A 22,944-nucleotide genomic window follows, 5' to 3' on the forward strand; every position below is an offset into this window, starting at 1 on the left:
GTGTTCCGGTACGATTTGCTTTGTATTACACACACCGTCCATTTCCGGACACGTGTTCATAGGACCTTTTTCCTCCACTCCCAGTCAGGAATACGCCCCAGTATTTTGTCGTTTTTATTAGTCTTCACACTGCACACTGAGCGAGCGCCAATGTTTTTAGAACTTCAGTCTTCTGCAATATATTGCGAAAACCGTCGATACTGACCTCAGGCGGAAAATATTATTGCGTAACGAGTACTATGCGTGTGCACTCCCTGCTTGTGGATAGTGGTAGTTATGTTCTGTGTGTGGTCGTATGTGCCCCGTGCCTATGAATTGCGTCAGCTTTGTTCTATGTGTGTCGTATTCTGTTAGTGTATGGTATGTCTGACGCGGAAATTGAGGACCAGCCTAACATTTGCCTAAATGAGCGTGAGAAACGCACTAAAAACAACACTTAGGCTATAGATGGCGGGTATCTCCAAAATAAACGGTTAGATCGGCTTTTTCCACGCCAGTTTAAACTGACTGTTTAAACCGCTAAAAAAACGGTATCTGAAATAACCAATTTTCGGTTCTTTATTCTTGTTATTTCCTGTGATAAATGTAGAAGTTATCAAAGATTTATAAATTTTGACTGCCTAAGATCGAAGATACATAGAATCAAAATATTGAATAATGAAGCAAACGAAAGAAAACTTAGTACGTCCACACCGTTCGCTGTTTTTCTCCGAAAGCGATAAGTAGAATACTACAAAAAATCACCAGTATTCTCCTATTGATTCCAGCTTTTTGAAACTCTGCTGAAAAATCATGTTGTAATCGGTGATCAGTGCTAAAGCGTGAAGACTGTGGATGAACTCTGTTTTTCGTGTTATTTTGCCCGTTTTCAATGGCAGCAAGCAGATAAAGGCATATTATGTAGACATAGGCAGCAGGCCAGCTACTTTCTATTACTGTTGTAGGTTTGTACTAAGAATGAACTGTTGTCAAGTTTTTTAATTTATTACTGTTATCACAGTTTCCTTCCTCGTCTATTGTTTCATGGAAATGGCAGACAAATGTTTCATCTTTTAAAGCAAATGAATCATTGCACCTCATTGCTATGTGAATTCGTGAAAAATATTTCCAGACGAGATCTGTTCGGTGACAACTGTGAGAAACTACCGCATAGTCAAGGTGGGGGCAACTCATGTACACGGCTTGCATAGTATCTAATAGGCCACGCCCCATGGTAACAGGTAAATTATTAGCTCAGCAGTGCTATACCAATTCTTACGCCACGTGTTTAGTACTCGTTTCTGTCATCATTGTTATTAAAATAACACTCATCGCTTTTCTCATTTTGTATAAAAGCGCAATATTTCAAAGCAATGCACATTCTGCGAATAAAGATTACTCTTTTTTTTTTTTTTTAAAAAAAAAGGTTTTTTAAAAACGAAAAAATTTATCACTGCTGCTATGGCTAATCGCTATTTCGCTTTTCTTTACCGGGTTATTAGCAAGAAATAAAATAAACCACTTATTGTAAACGAGGCCTAATAAACACCGCAAAATACTGGTTATTCAGAACTAAAATTCCGGTATCGGTTTTAACCGGTCGGTTTATCCATCTCATCACGGTTGTTAATCCGCCGCGCGGATTCGATACGGATATGGCTCACTGGGAAGCTGGCGCGCTGCGCTTTACGTACGCTATACGAACAGGTCCTCAGTTCAGAATCTTCTACCATATGTTATAATTTTGATCTCGAACCTTTATATAGAAAGCTAATTTATGTGTGTCGTTTACTGTAAGCTTGGAAGGGGACCAAGAGAAAGGATAACAGTCGGGACTATACCCTCATTTCTCTAATAAAGTGTTTGCAGATGTTGGCTCGCCTGACGGATTAGGCCTGTGCGCCGTAACGGGATTCGAACCCAGTTCTTTGACTTTCGCGGGCAATGCTCTCCCGACCTAGTCAAGCGAGCAACGCCTCAGCGTCTGACTAAACAGTTAACAACTGCAGGTGAGATATACAGGGAGAATAGAGCTCTGCAAGGGCATACTTCCACAAGTCGCGTCTGCAAGTTATTTCACGTGGAAGCACCTCTCCCCCAGCAAATCGACTTGCGCAAGTTTCGTTAACTTGGCAGAAGTAGTTTCCTCAAGGTGATGGAAACAATTTCTCGCATCTTGCCGCAAGTACTTGCCGAACAATCCTGCTGCTCTAAGTTTTTCTCAAACCTGCAGAAGTTTCGTATTTTCAACACCCGTACGAAAATATCAGTGTCGAAAAGGAAAATGCCACAAAGACAAATGAACTGAAACAAATGTACCATGGGAAACTATAAACATGCACAACATGGCCAGAAACAGTCTGAAGAGCTTGTAAAGGTATTGCAGGGTAGGTTTTGCTCCGAAATAATTATTAAGAAAATAATTCGATACGTTGCTGCGTTTCCGAGTTAATTTGCAATTAAGTGGGCCAACTAGGCCCTTGCGCGCGCAGATTCAAACGGTCCACCAGAGACGTGTTCTTCACTTGGCTTCCTAAAACAGAACAAAAATGCGATACAAAAATTGGATAGTGATAGTTGTAAGGATCGAACCCGAGCCAAAGAGTCAGCAATCTCGGGCGCTATCATCTACGCTATGAGAACAACGGACACTAATTGTATCTCGTGGGCTGCTTGAATTTGTGCGCGCAACGGCCCGATTGGCTAACTTGAATATTAATTAATTCGGAAATGCAACAAGTTGTCGAATTTTTTTGTTGTTTCTTAGCACAACCTACCCTGCAACACCGTTAGAAGTTTTTACGGTGTTTCAGACTACCCTGCATAATAAGACCACAATCAGGCAAAGAAGTGCGAAATGAATTTACCGCTTACTTTGTTTCACCAGAAGAGGAAGTAGAATGGCGGTATAGACTTCTTCAAAATTCAGTTTTTATTTTTTTATTTTAGCTTGAACGTAAATGCATTACGCTTGTAATAAATACGGTTTTCAAAAATACAAAAGAAGTAAAAGGCGTTCTCTAGCTGATACAGCTTTCAGTATTTTTTGTCCTGTTTCCGAATTCAAGGCGTTTGTACTAAAAATAATAAATACTGTTTGCAAAAGACAATTGTTGTTTTGGTCTTCAATCCGGAGACGGTTTGATGTAGCTCTCTATGCTACTCTGTCCTGTGAGACCCTCTTCCAGTCCGAATAATTATTGCAACAAACATCTTTCTGTATCTGCTTACTGTATTCACCTCTTGGCATCCCTCTACGATTGTTACGACCCCCCCCCCCTCCCCCACACTTCCCTCCAGTACTAAATTGTTGATCCCTTGGTGTCTCAGAATGTGTCCTAGAAACAGTTCCCTATCTTTTTGGTCAAGTTGCGCCACAAATTTCTTGTCTCCCCAATTCTATTTAGAAGCTCCCCATTGGTTGCGTGACCTTCCCCTTCTAATCTTCAACGTTCTTCTGTAGTACATTTCGAAAGCTTCTGCGATCATTTTGTGCTATTTATCGTCCATGTTTCACTTCCATATAGCCGAGCGGTCTATGGTACCTTGTCACGGTCCGCGCGGCTCCCCCCGTCGGAGGTTGGAGTCCTCCCTCGGGTATGGGTGTGTGTGTGTGTTGTCCTTAGCGTAAGTTAGTTTAAGTTAGAGTAAGTAGTATGTAAGCTTAGGGACCGATGACCTCAGCAGTTTGGTCCCATAAGGCCTCTCCACAAATTTCCAAATTTCACTTCCACGTATGGCTACGCTCTAGACAAATACTTTCAGAAAAGACTTCCTTACACTTAAATCTATATTCGATGTTAACAGGTTTCTCTTCTTCAGAAATGATTTTCTTGTCATTGACAATCTACATTTTATATTCTCTCCACTTGGGCCATCATTCAGTTATTTTGCTGCCCAAATAGCAAAACTCATCTACTACTTTGTCTCGTTTCCTAATCTAATTCCCTCAGCATCACCTGATTTAATTCGACTACATTCCATTATCCATTTTTTGCTTTTACTGATGTTCATGATACATCCTCCTCTCGGGACAATGTACATTCCATTCGACTGGTCTTCCATGTCCTTTGCTGTCTCTGACAGATTCAAGTATCATCAGTCAACCTCCAATTCTTTATTTATTTCCCCTGAACTTTAATTACTACTCCAAATTTTTCTTTGGTTTCGTAATTAGAAGGCTATCTCTTGGTGATACAGCGCGCAGCATTTTTGTGTTCTGGTTTCGAATATTTTATTGTACAATAGACAAGATGTTTTCGAAAGCTGCGTATGACATTCTCATTAAGTTTTTAATCTTAGCGATGTCCTCCGATTTTAGTTCGTTGAATAGCATTTCTTGATAAGTTAAACATGTACCCCTCTGCGTCTATTTGTTCACCCAAACATTTGTTCGTTTCTTAACTTTTTGTTTTCGTCACCATTTTAGTTCGGCAATATTAATGTAACGAAGGTGGCGGCTGCTCTGGTTTTTAAGCACGACGCTGTATACCTCCACTTGCCGTTCTCACGGTATGAGACTGACGGAAACACTTCTGCAAGTGACGAAATAGAAATTCCGATGTCAGTGTCCGATTCCGGGCACTGAAATAAAGCCAGTGGCGACAACTGAAAATTTCTGCCGGACCTGGACTCGGACCCGAATTCCCCGCTTATCGTGACTGGTCGCCTTAGCCACGTACCGCTATCCGAGCACGCGTCCCGCCAACCGAAATTCCCACGTGTAACAAACACACTAAATACGTAGTGTCCCCAGTCCATTACCCTCATTGCTCGCAGTCTCACCTCATTCCCGCAGGTCGAACGAAGAGTGCATCCGCATCATTATTTGTTGGTGTCCGCCCCCGTTAGCCGAGTGGTAAGCGCTTCTGACGGTCATGCAGGGATGCGTGTTCGCTACCAGGCCGAGTGAGAAATTTTCTCAGCTCGCGGACTGGGTATTGGGTTGCCTTCATCATCATTTCATCATCATCGATACGCAAGTCGCCCAATGTGGTGTCAACTAAAAAGACTTACAATTCGGCGGCCGAACTTCCCCAAGTGGAAACTCCCGGCCGTCAATGTCATACGAACATTTTGTTTATTCATTTCATTATTTGATGACGAAATTGAATTCCGATATTAGCCGCATGCCTCTGCACTGAATGATCGTTAATTTCCGTCGAGGAGCATATATTTATATTTGTGGTGTCTGACCAAAAGAAGAGGAGGAGGAGGATATTAGTGTTTAACGTCCCGTCGACAACGAGGTCATTAGAGACGGAGCGCAAGCTCGGGTGAGGGAAGGATGGGGAAGGAAATCGGCCGTGCCCTTTCAAAGGAACCATCGCGGCATTTGCCTGAAGCGATTTAGGGAAATCACGGAAAACCTAAATCAGGATGGCCGGAGAAGGGATTGAACCGTCGTCCTCCCCAAAAGAAGAGGCACCACACATGTATATAACTTCTGCATGTACTTGCAGCAAGTTAATGAAATTAATTTACCGAATCGGCTTGCAGAAGTAAACTTGCGCAAGTTTTTTGTTCTATTGTAAACACTTCAGCAAGTATTTGCACAAGTTCCTTGCGGAAGTTACTTGCTAGTGGACACACACACCTTAAGCAAGGCATGATCTCGTCACTAAGACATTAGATCGGTGTGCAAAAGGTTAAACTTTTCGTTAACAGTATACAGGTCCGAGATAAAGTTTTGACCTGTCAGGCCAGTCAGTGGACAACAGTATTGAAAGCTACAAATGACACCGCACTTCTGCAAGACTTAAAATGTGATACATGGAATGGACACTGCCGCTTAGCAGTTGATTCGTATGAATCATAAACTAAAGTAATAAAGATCAATGGGAAGAAGACACGATCTTTCCCGGCTCGGCCTGCTAATACCGAATAAAAATGATCTTAAAACACGGAGATGTGCCTGTTCTATCAACCATCAAGGTTACAAAACTCTTCATTTGTGTACAATGACAATACAGGCATAAATTTCTGAATAAATAATAGCGTCTAACGAACAGTTATCATCCAGAAATTCGTTTGGCAAAACCGTAAACATTTGCTTGAAGCATGATATGTACTTAGAGTAATATTTTCTAAAATATAACTTGCTGTGTAAACATAAGGCCGGCCGCGGTGGCCGAGCGGTTGTAGGCAATTGAGTCCGGAACCGCGCGACTGCTACGGTCGCCGGTTCGATGTCTGCCTCGGGGCATGGGTGTGTGTGTGTGAAGTCCTTAGGTTAGTTAGGTTTAAGTAGTTCTAAGTTCTAGGGGACTGATGACGTCAGATGTTAAGTCCCAATAGTGCTCAGAGCCATTGGAACCCTTGCGACGTTTCGGTATATATTGCAAGACGCCTTCCTTAGTGTAAATTGCTAACTACAATATACCGTGAGGAAGACGTCTTGCGACAGACGCTGAAACGTCGGAATTTTATAGTTGACAATACGGTCACCCAGAAGAATTTTATTGACTATAACTTGCCGTGTTGTCATACGTTCTCCCCTTAATCGTCACTGAAGTGCAAATGTGGAGATTCAATGAAGCTATTACATCACAGCGGAATGGAATAGCTCGTATAAAGTTCTCGATAATATGATCAATATGGCTCTGGATATTTGGACTGTTACATTGCGAGTTCACCAGAAATTACGTAGCGCGTCCACGTGTGCATACTGTTCCACTCTGCTTGCTTTTAATCGCTTAATTAAAAAGCACATTTGTATTTTGTTGAGGAGTAAGGGGAGAATGTGGCTATTTTGGAAGTATACCTTGTGGGTCCAAAAAGTTTCGGGAGTGAATTAATTTAAAAAAATTAAGAAAAGTCAACATGTTGCCTTTGACGCTTCAGATGTTCTAAGTAGCCTTCCCCCACTGGACAACTACGCACAGAATGTTCATACCACCATGTGAAACTGTCAGAAAAGTCCCTCTTGGGGTTGTTCAACTCCTGCGTCACATTGTCTCGAACGTCGGTTACGTCGTCAGGGTGTTGGCCCTTCATATGAATTTCTACACTTTGTCTTGTTGGGGTACGTTCGTATCGATAACACCAAGTCTCGGAACCCATAATGATTTGTCCCAGAAAAGAATTGCTCGCGTTTTGCATTTCAGCCAAATCGCGGTAGGCGTCCACGCGTCGTTGTTTTTGTTCGTGAATTGAGGTGCGCTGTACAAACTTTGCACGCACTTCAAAACGTTCTGGAGATTGTCTTGAAAGCTTTATTTAGAGATGTTGCTCCATTCTGGTTAGCGACACGCTGCAGCGTTGACGCAATATCGCTGCACATCCGCTACTTAACGCTGCCTGTCCATACCTGGCAGGTCTAATACACACCTGTTGTTTACAGTTCATTTGTGTACAGCTGAAGCTGACACCGTAGTGCTGACGTACCTAGTAGGTCAGGAATAAAATTAGTCTCGGAACTTTGGGGACAGGTGATGTAATTCTGTAAGTACTGTGTGCGTTACCAGATATTGTTTCAAGCAAATATTTAGGTAGTTGCTAAATAATACCTAATTTATTATATGTGGGTTTGTCTGCATACTGTATTCTTTCTTGAGAGTCAGTCTTTATAAAGTTAATCTTCGAACACTGATTGCACAGAAGTGCACACTTTTAGAGATAAAATGACATTGAACGGATCTAGCGATTCATCGGGCATACATTCTTTGTAAGAACAGTAAAATAGGAGTCAAGTTCATACGAAGAAAAGAAATGCTTGACGGGTAGGAACCAAATCTGCGCAGACATCGACCTTATAAGCAATTACGTCCATGCTCGGCAAACCACCTTAACGCCTGCACCAATTTCTCTGAATTTACTGTCACATTTCGCGAGACGCATGTAGAAAGAGGTAATATCTTTGCTCTTCTTACAACCCGATCTCTCAGAATTTCAACAGTTAATATCTATACGATGCACGACGCTTCTCTCTTGTAGCACATGCCACTGAAGTGACTTAGTTATCTCCGTGACGATCTAGCACTTACTAAAGGAATCCGAGACGAAACGCGCTGCCCTTCTTTGTATCATATCTGCCTCTACCCCTTGCTTGTCCCGGGATAGTTCAGAGCAATATCACTTCATCTTATGCCATAGTCCATTCAAGTGACACGAAACTGACTGACTGTAGGCCTGCACAGGCACAAAATCTCTTATATTATTCCCATCATATACACACTGAGGTGACAAAAATCATGAAATACCTCCTAATATTGCATAGAATCTCCTTTACGCCGGCATAGTGCAACAACCCAACATGGCATGGACTCAACAATTCATTGAAAGTCTCCTTCAGAAAGTCTAAACCATGCTGCGTCTATAGCCGCTCATAATTGCGAAAGTGTTGCCAGTGCAGGATTCTGTGCACGATTTGACCTCTCGATTACATCCCGTAAATGTTCATTGGGATTCATGTTGGGCGATATGGGCGAACAAATCATTCGCTCCAATTGTCCAGAAAATGTTCTTCGAACCAATTGCGAACAGTTAAGGCCTAGTGACATGGGAACCTGAAGTCCATGAGTGGCTGCAAATGGTCTCCAAATAGCCGAACAGAACCATTTACAGTCAATGATCGGTTCAGTTGGACTAAAGGACCCAGTCCATTCCATGTAAACGCAGCCCACATCATTAAGGAGCCACCATCAGTGTGCACAGTGCCTTGTTGACAATTTGGGTCCATGGCTTGGTGGGGTCTGCGACACACTCGAACCCTACCATCAGGTCTTACCAACTGAAATCGGGGCTCATCTGACCAGCCACGGTTTTTCATTTGTCTAGGGTCCAACCAATATGGTCACGAGCCCAGAAGAGGCGCTGCAGGCGATGTCGTGCTTTTTAGTAAAGACACTAGTGTCGGTCGTCTGCTGCTAAAGCCCATTAACGCCAGATTTCATCGGATTGTTCTAACGTATACGTTCGTCGAGCGTCTCACATTGATTTCTGCGGTTATTTCACGGAGTATTGCTTGTCTGTTAGCACTGACGTCTCTTCGCAAACGCCGCTGCTCTCGGTCGGTATGTGGAAGCCGTTGGCCACTGGGTTGCCCGTGGTGAGAGGTAATGCCTGAAATTTGCCATTCTCGGCATCCTCTTGACTCTGTGAACCTTGGAATATTGAATTCCCTAACGATTTCCTAAATAGAATGCCCCAAGCGTCTAGCATTCCGCGTTCAAAGTCTGTGAATTCCCGTCGCGAGGTCATAATAACGTCTGAAACCTTTTCGGATGAATCATCTGACTACAAATGACAGCTCCGCCAATGCACTATCCTTTTAACTACCCATTTACACCTTGTGTACGCCATACTACCGTCGTTTGTATATGTGCATATCGCGATCTCATTGCTTTTGTTGCCTCTGAGTACTGTGGAGGCAGCAGAACTGTCAGAGTTTGCGTCGAGTGCTGTGAAAAAATATAGGTGCCTTAGATATGAACAACAGGGTTTCGCGAGAAAATTGTCACTTTTCTTCTCTGTTTAGATCGACTCTGTATTCGCTCGTTCTCTGAAGCCGTACCTCCTTGATAAGGACTGCACTCTAGAGCAATAGTGTGGTCTTAGTCATACAAGTGACTTGTATGCGGTTCCCCTTGTACAAAAGTAACACTGTAGCTGTTAGAGAAGATGGATCGTACCACCTCCACAGAGACGTATCAGCGTACGTGACTCTAACACAGTGGTGCTCAACCTTATTACGCTTGAGCTCTACTACATGTAATTTAATCCATTTAGAGATCTACTGAGTCAAAAATTCACAAAGACTTAAGCACAAAGTAACACCGTAGCCAAAATTAACTATTTTATTTACACAAAATACATAAAGAGTACATCAAAAGTTGTCAGCCTGAAACTCAATTTATGTATATGAAAAAAAAATTAGATATAGACATAGATGTTGAAAAACGTTTAGTGAGATTCTTGGCTTTGTATATCGTTGGAAAGTTTATTAAAATCTGGTGAATAATTTGTCAGAGCCAACCTTACAGCCAACCTGAGGCGCCTTGCCACGGTTCGCGCGGCTCTCCCCGTCGGCGGTTCGAGTCCTCCCTCGGGCATGAGTGTGTGTGTTGTTCTTAGCGTGAGTAAGTAGTTACGTTAGTTAAGTAGTGTGTAAGCCAAGGGACCGGCGACCTCAGCTGTTTGGTGCCACAGGAACTTGCCACAAATTTCCAAAATTTCCAACCATACACAATCTTGAAAGAGAATGAAGCTTCAGTTTTATTTCTGCACTTAGATTTCACTATGTTCATCGTTGAAAAAGCTGCATCTCGAAGAAAAGTTGCTCCAAGGAACGACAAAATATACGATGCCGCTTTTACAACATTAGGGTAGGTTTTTACACTTTAAACTTCCAATACTTATCTTCATTGTAATCCGATTTTAGGGAAATGTCAATTTGAAATCGTGTTATTTTCTCCATCGCGCGCATCGGTGTTTTATGGAAGTTCGAAAACACGAGGCTCGTATTGACTGCTAGGGCCGGAGCTTGTTCTCCCCATACCGCATCGAGCAGCAAACCTTGAGCGCTTTCTCCTTTCACCGATACCCCTCACACCCCCTCCGCCACAACACGCGCTGTTACAGTTTGCGAGTAGTAAGCAAGCTCACCTTACGGGAAAGACTGTTGCTTGGCGCGAGCGTTAAAATGTAAAATGTAGATGTTGAGTTGCTGCACTACGGCGGCGAATAGGAGATTCTATACGATGTTAGAAGGACGCGAAGACGATATTGTCAGATTTACGGCCTACAAATACCGTGCCAAATACTTGTTGTCAACAAACTGGTATTTTATAAAAACAGCTCACTCAACATCTAGATCTACATGGTTACTCTGCAATTCACACTTAAGTGCCTGGCAGAGGGTTCATCGACCCATTTTCATACTACTTCTCTACCATTCCACTCCCGAACGGCGCGTGGGAAAAAGGAACACCTAAATCTTTCCGTTCGAGCTCTGATTTCTCTTATTTTATTATGATGATCATTTCTCCTTACGTAGGTGGGTGTCAACAAAATATTTTCGCATTCGAAACAGAAAGTTGGTGATTGAAATTTCGTAAATAGATCTCGCCGCAAAAAAACCGCCTTTGTTTCAGTGACTGCCACCCCAACTCCCGTATCATATCAGTGACACTCTCACCCCTATTGCGCGATAACACGAAACGAGCAAACAGATTTCGGATAAGTATTTTGAAAGATCGACTCATAATGGGATGACGATCGACCGCTCGATCGCGATCGACGACTTGAGCAACCATGCTCTAATAGATCGAGATTTGTTGCTGCGGGTAACCTTCGACCGTACTTTCCTTTTCATGGAGAAACTAGTGTGGTAAAGTGAGAGCTTGAAGCTGAATGGTGAACGGGTGCGGTACGTTCGTGAGCGTGACGCGTGTGCTATCCGGCGCCAGTGCCAACAAACAGCCACAGAGACACCGAAGCGTTGTTTTATTTGTTGTGAGGCGCGGACGGCTGGCCCCAGCGCTCGCAGGCGGCGTGGCCTTGGACAGCCGACACGTTCGGCGGGGGCGGCCGGCGGCCAAGACCGCGCGGCGTGACTCCGGCCGTACTGCCAACTCCTGCCGCCTGTTGCAGCGTCCGCTGACATCTGTTGCTCGTTCCATACTTTGGCTGGCTGCTGAATACACAACAAATCCACGAGCGTCGAATTTCGTGACGTTGCTGCCCTTACTGCGGCTTCGCATCTGTACTGTGCACTTTTATCGTCTGATACATCGCACCGGTACTTTTCAATCTATATTAATGAGCGTATGGCATTGGTGGCCGAGAGACCCCTCGCGGGGCGGTTCGACCGCCGCGCTAATAGTTCTTTAACGCCACTACGGCGACTTGCGAGTGAATGAGGATGAAATGATGATGAAAAACACACAATACCCAGTCATCTCGAGGCAGAGAAAATCCCTGACCCCGCCGGGAATCGAACCCCGGGACCAGCTGCGCGGAAAGCGAGAGCACTACCGCAAGACCAAGAGCCGCGGACGCGTCAAATTTCAGATTCTCACTAATAGCAGTTTTGGTCCGGACGTGTGCATGTAAACAGTGGCATTAAGTACAAAAAACATGGCTGCTAAGTAGTAGTATAATATGTGCAGTGTTCGCCTCATAAAAATGCTTTTTCAGGAACGCGTTGTACAAATCTGAGGATTATGTGGATGCATTAACTACGAGTTGCAGTATTGTGTCCTTCACCATTGTTTACATGACAGTATTATGAGACGTCAAGAGCCAACCTTAACATTATGCTAAATAATAGGTTAACTTTTACGTTGTCATATTTCATTATTTCAAAAATAGATTTTGCATGTCTTAGGGTATCATAACAATGCGGACCTTTTAAATTTGTATACTGAAGAGGTTTCACAGTAATGTTTCGCTAACGCGTCCAGCAAGTTGACATTGTAATTCTATGTTAAATTTTCAATAAACATTGTTAAATAACGAGTGACGTATTTTCAAGAATAAAATTTTCAATAGAATTTACGATATAAAAATGTCACTACTATAGAAATATTTGAAAATAATGACTCACGAGAATAAATAAATCGCATTGGATGTACGTGAAGTATCTTATTTATGGGAATTTATTGAAACTGTACTGTGTAGTTTCTCAAAATAATCCACTTATCACTGTTTACAGCTGAAGTCTTTCTATTCTTGTAATACAGGTTAACGTCTTTTAATTGGCTCCGGACCTATTCTTCGGAAGGCCAACGCCACGTGTCAGGCTAACCGCCCTATTTAGTAGCACCAGTTTTCTGTTGGAAGTGTGCATCAGCAGCACAATCTCACAGTTTTATTCCATAATTCATAAATAGGCAAACGCTACAGTAATGTACTGTTTCAGCGTTTTATTACTGACTGCTTTGGACAGCTGGCTAACTAACTAGAATGTACTACTTATTTTCCGGCATACCGAGTTAACATGGTTTTCCTATCGAAGATTGCCAACAAGTGCATACCAAGGAATTTACAGCCTTCACTGTCTGATTACTAATTTCCACAAATATTTTCTGTGCCACGAGGAGGGCCGGTTCGAGAACATTTTACCACGCAAGAGACACGTAATCTGCCCCCCCCCCCCAAATTCCTCACATTAATTGTTCTTGGTGCTCTTGGTAAGACGTTTAAAAATACTTTCTTAAGAGAGAAAAAAGCGACGCACCATGAAGGAATTATCCATACGGGTCGGAAATCGGTAAATGTGATGTACATGTACAGTCAAATAAATGATTACAATTTCAGAAAAACTGGATGCTTATTTAAGAGAGAGAGAGCTTTACAAACCGATCAAATTAATAACGCTTTGGGCCACCTCTGGCCCTTGTGCAATCAGTTATCCGGCTTGGCATTGATTGAGAGACGTGTTGGATGTCCTCCTGAGGGACATCGCACCAAATTCTGCCCTACTGACGTGTTGGATCGTCAAAATCCAGAGATGGATGGAAGGCCCTGCCCATAATGCTCCAAACGTTCTCAGTTGGGGAGAGATCCGGCGACATTGCTGGCCAAGGTAGTGTTTGGTAAGCATGAAGACAAGCAGTAGAAACTCTCGCCGTATGCGGGCGGGCATTATCTTGCTGAATTGTAAGCCCAGGATGACATACCATGAAAGGCAACAAACCAGGGCTTCGACGTACCGCTGTGTTGTAAGGGTGCCGCAGGTGACAACCAAATGGGTCCTGCGCCGGCCGGAGTGGCCGTGCGGTTAAAGGCGCTACAGTCTGGAACCGCGCGATCGCTACGGTCGCAGGTTCGAATTCTGCCTCGGGCATGGACGTGTATGATGTCCTTATGTTAGTTAGGTTTAAGTAGTTCTAAGTTCTAGGGGACTGATGACCTCAGCAGTTAGGTCCCATAGTGCTCAGAGCCATTTGAACCATTTTTTTTTGAAATGGGTCCTGCTATGAAATAAAACGACAGCCCAGACTAGCACTTCTAGTTGTGGGGCCTTACAGCGGGTGACAGGTTGGTATTCCACAGTTGTCCGGGGCTCTCCTGACACGTCTTCGGTGGTCATCGGGGCTCATTTTGAAGCAGGACTCATAACTGAAGACAGTTCTATCCCAGCCAATGAGATTCCAGGCCAAAGACGTGTCTGTTGACGCGCCAGACAGTGGATGGTGGGCTACCAACCTGACTGTCGCCCGACAACCAAGAGTAGTGGCCTTGGTGCCATTTTCATTTCAAATGGTTCAAATGGCTCTGAGCACTATGGGACTCAACTGCTGAGGTCATTAGTCCCCTAGAACTTAGAACTAGTTAAACCTAACTAACCTAAGGACATCACAAACATCCATGCCCGATGCAGGATTCGAACCTGCGACCGTAGCGGTCTTGCGGTTCCAGACTGCAGCGCCTTTAACCGCACGGCCACTTCGGCCGGCCCATTTTCATTTATAGCAGTGTAAGAGTACAAGTATTTGTACAAGAGTTTTCCCTACAATTAAAAAATTTTAACGTATTATGGTTCTTATGTTCATACTGTTTCCCTATCTTTACTGGATTCAGCACAAGTCATAAAAATGTAAACGCTTATTTTGTCTAAAACCTGGAAATTATGTTTAGAAACAGACGTCATGTCTTGTAATAGCATAATAAAACATTTCGGACTTAATGTTACAAAATCATCAGAAAACTAAATACTTCCTCCGAAACTGTTATTTTCTCTACTATTCCAATGGAAACAGTGAACGAAATGACACTTAGTTGAACAAATACAGGAATTTCATGAAGAAACTTGTGAAAAGTAAGAACTGTCAATACAACGTTGTAGACAAATACCGTTTCAATTAGCCAAATGTATAACGATGCCGGTGAAGATCACATTAACACAGAGAATATCAGAGAAATATGGTTAACTGTACTACTGTATGTGTAATACTAACACAAGAAGTCGTTCAGTTCTCAGCAGTATTTGATTTTCTTCTACGTAAATGAAATAAAAGTATAACTGTCGGCTCTGCATTGCCTACATTACATTATGCTACAGGTCAATCTGTTGTCGCACACTTTAAGAGTCATTCAAATTCGGTGGCTTCGCCAGCTTACAATCAAATTATCGCCTTACAACCTAATCTAGACGTCGGGCTAAGCTATAGATCAGTCTGTCACCTCAACCAAATCGACCGATTCCATTGGAGGGCCAGTTGTACCGTAGTCATTTTAGCGAGTCATGGCGCGGTCTTCGAGCAGCAGTCACACGTGAGAGAGTATATTAACTTCGTTTACATGCGACGTATCTTCCGAAAGACGAAAACCAAATTTTGAAACCCGTCTTTCACAGTCCTGTTCACATGTTAAGGTCTGAAGCGGATTTTCTAGCCCAATTAAATAAGGCTCCTACAAAACAGCTGTTACAGTTTCTGATTTAGTCAGTACAGTCACTACTTTTCTTCAATTAGACGTGATGTAAACAGCTTCAATCTAATACGCATACGTATCCTTCACTGTACAAAAAGCCACTCCATCCGTATTAGCCAATTTTTTTTTTTTTTTTAAACAAGACGAAACCTGTCAGACCAAGCACTTTTCAAAACCGGTTGCGTTTACATGGGAGCGATAATCGATTGCGGAACTGGAAAACCTGCAATTAGAAGCGGACTTCCAGAATCGATTTTGAAGTGTTTGCATGAGTTTTTCGAAAATGGTGAAATTTTCTTATTCATTACGTTGTACCTTCATCGCAAATTAAACTGTGTGCCGGAGTGAGACTGGAACTTAGAGGGTATCTGGTTCGCCTGTTCGACACAGTTTTAATCTGCCAGAAAGTTTCAAAACAGCGCACACGTCGCTGCAAAGTGAAATGTTTGAACTCACAACTTTGCCACAGCACACTGTCGTACGAAAACATTGGCCTTATCTGTTGTCCAGTTTCAAAGAAGACTGAATCGAAGTACTTTATGTGAACGACTTTGAAACTAAAAAGCACATTTGACAAATACTTGTTTAATGCGCGAATTTATTTTTTCAGAGAACCTTTATTTGTTCTTTTTGTCTACATTTTATCTTCTTTCATTGCAAAATTATGATGTTAGTAGAATATTATTTAGAAGAAGCATGTACAATATTAAAATGATGTATCACTTTCTATCATAAAGATATAATTAGAGAGAATGTGCACATTGTATAGGTGGAACTGAAGTACAGTTTAACTTTTTGTAGATTCAGTCATTTTGTAAGATGAAAGTTTTTCATAAGCTGTGTGTACCATTCATAACAAAAAGCCGTATTTAGTAGTAATCTATCAAAGCATGTTTTTTACTAGATGCAGATAAAAATGATTTGTGGGCTATGTATTAATCTGGGCCACTAAACAGAAACTCAGGGGCCCTGAACAAATAATGTTGCTCTAGTTAGACATGTCGCCTTCTTCTGTCATAATATGTACTCACAAAAACTTCTTGAATGTTGAGTAACTGTGGTATTAACAGTAATTTGTAATTTTTAGGTTAATTTTCTGGTCAGCCAATTCCTTGCTCTGGCATTGGCACCACTATTTAGAAGTGTTTTCCATCCATCAAGCACCAGCCCAGCAACCCGCCATGCATTTGGATTGTTCTTGGGGCTTGCATTTGGGTACTTCTGTTTCGGCAAGTAAGTTCTGTGTTGCAGCATCAATGAGAAGCACTAGTAGCTTGTGAGATTCTCTTTTGCATTTACATTTCTAATACCAATATGCACTGCAGCGTATAACTGAATATTTATTCCATCCTATGCCCTTAAAGCATCCTGGATTATAAATGAATTTAAACAAAAATTTTTTATTTGATTTTTTTTTTTTTCTGTTCAACTTCAGTTTTGTAATAAAAAAAGAAGAAAGAACCAAAAATACTCTGTCTGTAGAAACTAGAGGGCAGCTATCAAACTCAACCCCCCCCCCCCTCTCCCACACTTTGTCGCTTTATAGCCAGAGAGTGGAGGAAGGTGGGATGGTGTGCGGTGAATTCGCATTTGTTCCATATCAAATGGCAGTAAATGAATTAAAATTCATTTTTGAACAATAATAATATGGAGGAGGAAGGGTAGTTGAGATGAGGATGAGGTCCAGTCCTGGCAAGCAATTAACTGCAAAAAATTAAACATGGTACGATTAAAAGGAGACTTTCGCATAGAATTACAGTTCCACTGATTGCAGCATTTGAAGTTTGTAGCTCACACATTCATTGATTTGCTATGACACCTGATGAACATTACTTCCATTTGCCCCACACTTTCTCCATCTTAATTCCTTTGATGGTGAACAAGAAAACTCTATTTTTTGGCTATGAACCCTCTTCAAAGCTCAGTTAAATAGTATGATAGATCAGGAGTTGCATCCAGATCTTTGCCTTTTGCAAGAAACATTCTATCAGCTGATCCACCCAAGCATGCCCCCCTCCCCCACCCTATTCTAATTCAGAGTTTCAGTCCACCAACTGGTTTCTCCTCCACTTTCCCAAACCATACTTTATAGTACAACTTACTGAGTAAAGGAAGGTACTTTCAGGGTGAAGCTTTCAGTGGGGCATAATACATTAGACTAACTCAGGTGACCAAATTAGTTGTGTTTCCTGTGAAGTGCAAAGAGTGGTATTAGAATCTTCATACAGAATATTGTCTTGATCTGTGATAAAAGTTAATTTCACCATGCTCTTTGTTTCAACTTCATTTTACAGATTTATTTAAATGTTTTCTGTACCTCTTCAGAAGAGGTCTATGTACTATTTCCATTTCAAGACTCTTTTGTCACAAGGCTGAGGTACTTGGATACATTTCGAAAGTGGCTATTGCCACAGCTGAATGCAGATGTTGGCTACATCAGCCCAACAATCTGGCAATCTGTCACATAAATGTGCAGTGCTATCTCAATTTCAGTTTGACACAATTCTGGATTGTAAAACTTGAAAGCTTAATATTTCTCTCCTGTTAAGTGTTTGAAGGTTTCATGCACTTACAAACAATCCTGTATAGGTAAAACACTTCAAAAGTTTTGAAAAGGGAATGCAAAATCCTACTTTACAAAATATTCACCTTCACATATTCACAAATTATTTTACTTTAGCTTATGTAGTCCAGTGCATCATCTCTTATTGTAAAGCCTCCACTATATGCATTCATGGAAAGATATTTCTCATTTCTTTTGTTTGTAGCAAAAGCCATTTTCAGTTTATCTAACCTGGAGCCACTACTATTAGGTCAGAATTCCAATTTCCTGGAAATAGTTTGGAATAACATATTCCAACATCTTAATCAGTGGTTACAACCCTGCCTTACACTTGTTTGATTGTGGCAGTGTGTTCACTTGCACTGGAGAAAGTACACATCATTATTGGTGTACACTCCTGATATTCTTCACTCTACTGTAATGCTGAATGCTATCTTTAACACATGAAATTCATAGTGCTTTGCCACCATTTTCTGGATTAGACACTGAGGCATCCATGGGCTATGAACCTTTCGAACTTGATGATTCTCTTGCAACATGTTAGTCTTTGTGTAGATTGATGCTGACCTTTACCTCATCTTATCTTGTAATGATCTGTTCATTTCTACAAATCTGTTACACACAGCATTCACTGTAACATGTTTACATAATTTAATTTTTATCTGCCCCTACAATTTGCCTCTTTGAGACCCCTTCCCGTAGCGAGTTAGCTGTTGTTGGATGCTGTACCAAATGTTTCACTAACCAGTCCCACATGCAGATGTCTCACTAACCAGTCCCATTTGTTGGTACTGTTGTTCCAACCATTTTATTTGCTATTGTTTTCTAATAATTTTTCAGTTTGTAATTTGTCAGTATAAAATGCTTTACTGCTAGATGCTGTAACTGATTTTCACGTTCTTTTATTTCTGAATTCATTGAATCAGTGAAATACCATGGTCTTGAATGGAAAAGAATCTCTTAATATCAAATACAGATATTAAAGCCACCTATTTGTTCTTGTGCCAAATTTTAAATCCTAAACATTCATCCTGGTGGAATAATCCTGTTTCTGTTATTGCTTCTAACAGCCATGCATTTTTGGAACATGTAACAGTAGATTAGAATCACACTGCACTGTCATTCATCTTTGCAACTGTGGCTCAGAACTCAGGCATCATGTTTTAATGAGGAAACTTTACATTTTCTATGGACTGAGAAAAACACAACCATTCAGTGAGTTGCTAAACCAACTTTTACAGAGACTTTGTACGATAGCAAAAAGCTAAAGAGAGATTTTGAGTTCAAAATCCTAGCACACTGCCCAGAGACATAATGTCGAACTTTCCATTAATAGCTAAACAATAATATGCATAACATAACTCAAACAAAAAATAATTTCTTTTTCTTTTTTGTGCAGAAAAGGGTATTCCACGCACATTAAATTACCATAACTGCTTTCCCTTGCAGCTCAATTATTGACTTTTCTTTATATCGTTCATACTTTGTGTGTGTGTGTGTGCGCGTGTGTGTGTGTGTGTGTGTGTGTGTGTGTGTGTGTGTGTGTGTGTTTTTTTTTTTTTTGCACGTGTACCACCTGATTGATAGCCTTGTATCACATTCATTGGTCATTATTTTTCCTTCACAGGCATGCGCTACACATTGCAGGTTTACCTGCACTTTGCTACATTGTCATGCGGACACAGGATCCCCATATTATGCAAAGGTGAGAATTATTTATGTAACAAGTATAACTTCCATTATGTTAACAATCTGATTGCCATTACAATGAGAAAAATGTAAACTGTTGAAGACCATGTGGGATCTCTTTGAAAAAGAATTACAGTGATATAATGTAGGTAAAGACAGATTGCTACTTTCTGTAAGGAGGACACGACACACACACACACACACACACACACACACACACACACACACACACACACGGACACACACACACACGGACACACACACGGACACCACATGCACACATGACTGCCAACTCCAGCATTTCAGGCCAGAATGCAAAATCATGTGGGAAGCAAGTAACAATCTGGAGGGGGGCAGAGAAGGGGAAAGGATAGTAGTGTATAGGTGGGGAGAGAGATGAACTCTGTCTGGTGAGTGTGCAGGGACTAGACTGGCAACAGGTGTGGCATCAGGAGGCTGTGGGGCAGGGAGGTAGGGAAAAATGAAGCAAAAAAGGAGAGGAGCAGGTCAAGATGAGCAGATGTATTGTCAGAGGGCTGCAAATAAATAGGGTGGGAGATGAGAATGGGGAGGACATTATAGGATGGAGGGGATGTAAACTATTGGGTGGTGGATCTGGGGACAGTATGTTGTCATAGGTTGAGGCCGGGCTGGACAACCCCATTGCTGAGTAACTCCCACAACACAAAGCTCTTCGTTTCAGTAACTGCTTCACAGGCTGTGGTGTCTGGATCACCAGGGAAGTGTGTTAGGACCCTTGCTGTTCATGTTGTGTATTAATGACCTAGCAGACAATATTAATAGTAACCACATGCTTTCTGCAGATGATGCAGTAATCTATAATAAAGGACTATCTGAAAAAACTCCATAAATATCCAGCAATATACATTTTAAAAAGTACTGGAATCTAAAATTGTGCACATAACAAAATGCAGAAAAACAGTACCCTATGACCGAAATATCAGTAAGTCACAACTGGAATCAGTTGGGTTGTACAAATACCTAGGTATATCAATTTGCAGTGGTTTGAAATGGAATGATTACGTAGGTTCAGTTGCAAGTAAATAAAATGGCAAATTACTCTTAATTGGTTGAATACAGCAAAAATGCGGTCAGTTTATAAAAGAGTCAGCTCACAATACCATTGTGAACTCAATCTTAGAAAACTGATAAAGCGTGGGGACCTATACCAATTGAGACTAACGGGGGGTGTTGAACATATAAAAGAAGGGCAGAAGAGAGAGTAATGAGGCTTGTTTAGCTCTTGCGAGAGCATCACAGAAATTTTGAAAGAACCTGTATTGGCTGTCTATTGGAGGTAGACACCAATTATGCAGAAAAAGCCAATAGACAAAGTTTTAAGAAACAATACTAAGTGAAGAATCTAGGAATATACTTCAGATCTCTGTGTGTCACTTCTGTAGACTGCAAAAACAAGATTAGACTAATTACAGCACGCAGTGAGGCATTTAAATAGTCATTATTCCTGCACTTCATGTGCGAATGGAATAGGAGGAAACCCCAATGCTTAGTAGTTACAGTGCTAAGTAGTTACTACAGGTATTTCATGGTGATTTACGGAGTTTGTATGTACATAAGGTTGTAATGTGCAGTGCAGAATTGGTGATAGACAGCACCTGTTAATTTATCCGGACAATGTATGACCATATGAATCTGTCACCCACATTTTCTGTCCACACACGATATAAAAGTGAACCTGGTGCCTTGTGTCTACTAACAGTGTTATTTTGGTTGTTCTACTGAGTTACTGATTCCATTTTACAACTCCAATGAACACCATTAATCACTCATGATGATGAAACCTGACAGATCACCTTGCTTTCACTGTTGCTTGAGGATTTGCATCTCCTCACATGTAGTTAATGTGGTATTTTTTTATGAGTATTCCATTCCATGTGAATCCTTTAATTTCAGTGTTAACAATTTTTTATCCTAAATGGTATTTACAGATTGGCTGATGAAAGTGTTAAGTCTGACAATGGTACAACTGCATTTCAGACCTTGTGAGTTTTTCTCAGTTTTAAAAATGGATTTTGTCGTTTCAGTATATTAAAACATGCATTATGAAGGTACTACACATTTCTTCTGCACCCTTCCACCAATTTTAAGTTTCCTCATAAAGATATTTTAATGTAAAATTAAAAGGACACTTACTGTGAATGTTTACAATGAAAATTTTGTGTGCAAGTGTTAACCAGTATCACTGAGCTTTCCTCTCAAGTGATACTAAAGAAAATGATTCATCTCATAAAAATAGAGTAATCACAATATAATAGAGAATAAGAAATTACTGAGTATTAACGACACAGCAGTATACTCTCCCTCCCCCCTGTTGCTCTCTATCATTGTTAAAACCATAACTGAGATTTCTTAAACAGTCACTAAAATAACGTTATTCTCCTGCTGAAGTACATGTTTTATGATCTGTCCAGGGAAGTATCAAAACTTGGATATTGAATAATTGACAAATACAAATCCTGTTACTTCTCACCCATGAGATCTGTATATATTCGCTTGAGAAGACCATATAAAATGAAACTTCCTGGCAGATTAAAACTGTGTGCCGGACTGAGGCTCAAACTCAGGACCTTGGTCTTCTGTGGGCAAGTGGTCTACCAAGTGAGCTACCCAAGCATGACTCATGACCCATCCTCACAACTTTACTTCTGCAGGTGCCTCATCTACCTTCCATCCCAAGTTCGAGTCTCAGTCTGGTACACACTTTTAATCTGCCAGGAAGTTACATATCAGTGCACACTCCGCTGTAGAGTGAAAATTTCATTCTGGGACCATATAAAATGCTTGCAACTACCCATCAGATGTGAAGTTAGTTTAGTAAAATAAGGAAAATAACATGGCCGTGATAAACAGTACCCACCATATGAAGGAGCTTCTGTGCAGTGGAGAGAAACTTGGCATAAAAAGGTGTTTATTGCCATAGTTACATTTCAGTACTTGTACACTCCTGGAAATGGAAAAAAGAACACATTGACACCGGTGTGTCAGACCCACCATACTTGCTCCGGACACTGCGAGAGGACTGTACAAGCAATGATCACACGCACGGCACAGCGGACACACCAGGAACCGCGGTGTTGGCCGTCGAATGGCGCTAGCTGCGCAGCATTTGTGCACCGCCGCCGTCAGTGTCAGCCAGTTTGCCGTGGCATACGGAGCTCCATCGCAGTCTTTAACACTGGTAGCATGCCGCGACAGCGTGGACGTGAACCGTATGTGCAGTTGACGGACTTTGAGCGAGGGCGTGTAGTGGGCATGCGGGAGGCCGGGTGGACGTACCGCCGAATTGCTCAACA

General features: G+C 41.6%; 1 protein-coding gene across 1 annotated transcript in view; it reads left to right on the plus strand.

The window, feature by feature from the left end:
- Nucleotides 1-22,944, plus strand: part of LOC124595728 (lysophospholipid acyltransferase 6) — a 130,527-nt gene that overhangs the window by 68,924 nt on the left and 38,659 nt on the right. Inside the window, exons 2-3 of the mRNA XM_047134599.1 lie at nt 16,445-16,590; nt 19,548-19,625. Of these exons, the coding sequence (XP_046990555.1) occupies nt 16,445-16,590; nt 19,548-19,625 (224 nt within the window). The remainder of the gene's footprint in view (nt 1-16,444; nt 16,591-19,547; nt 19,626-22,944) is intronic.

Source organism: Schistocerca americana, chromosome 2, assembly GCF_021461395.2.
Source record: "Schistocerca americana isolate TAMUIC-IGC-003095 chromosome 2, iqSchAmer2.1, whole genome shotgun sequence".
NCBI lineage: Eukaryota > Metazoa > Arthropoda > Insecta > Orthoptera > Acrididae > Schistocerca > Schistocerca americana.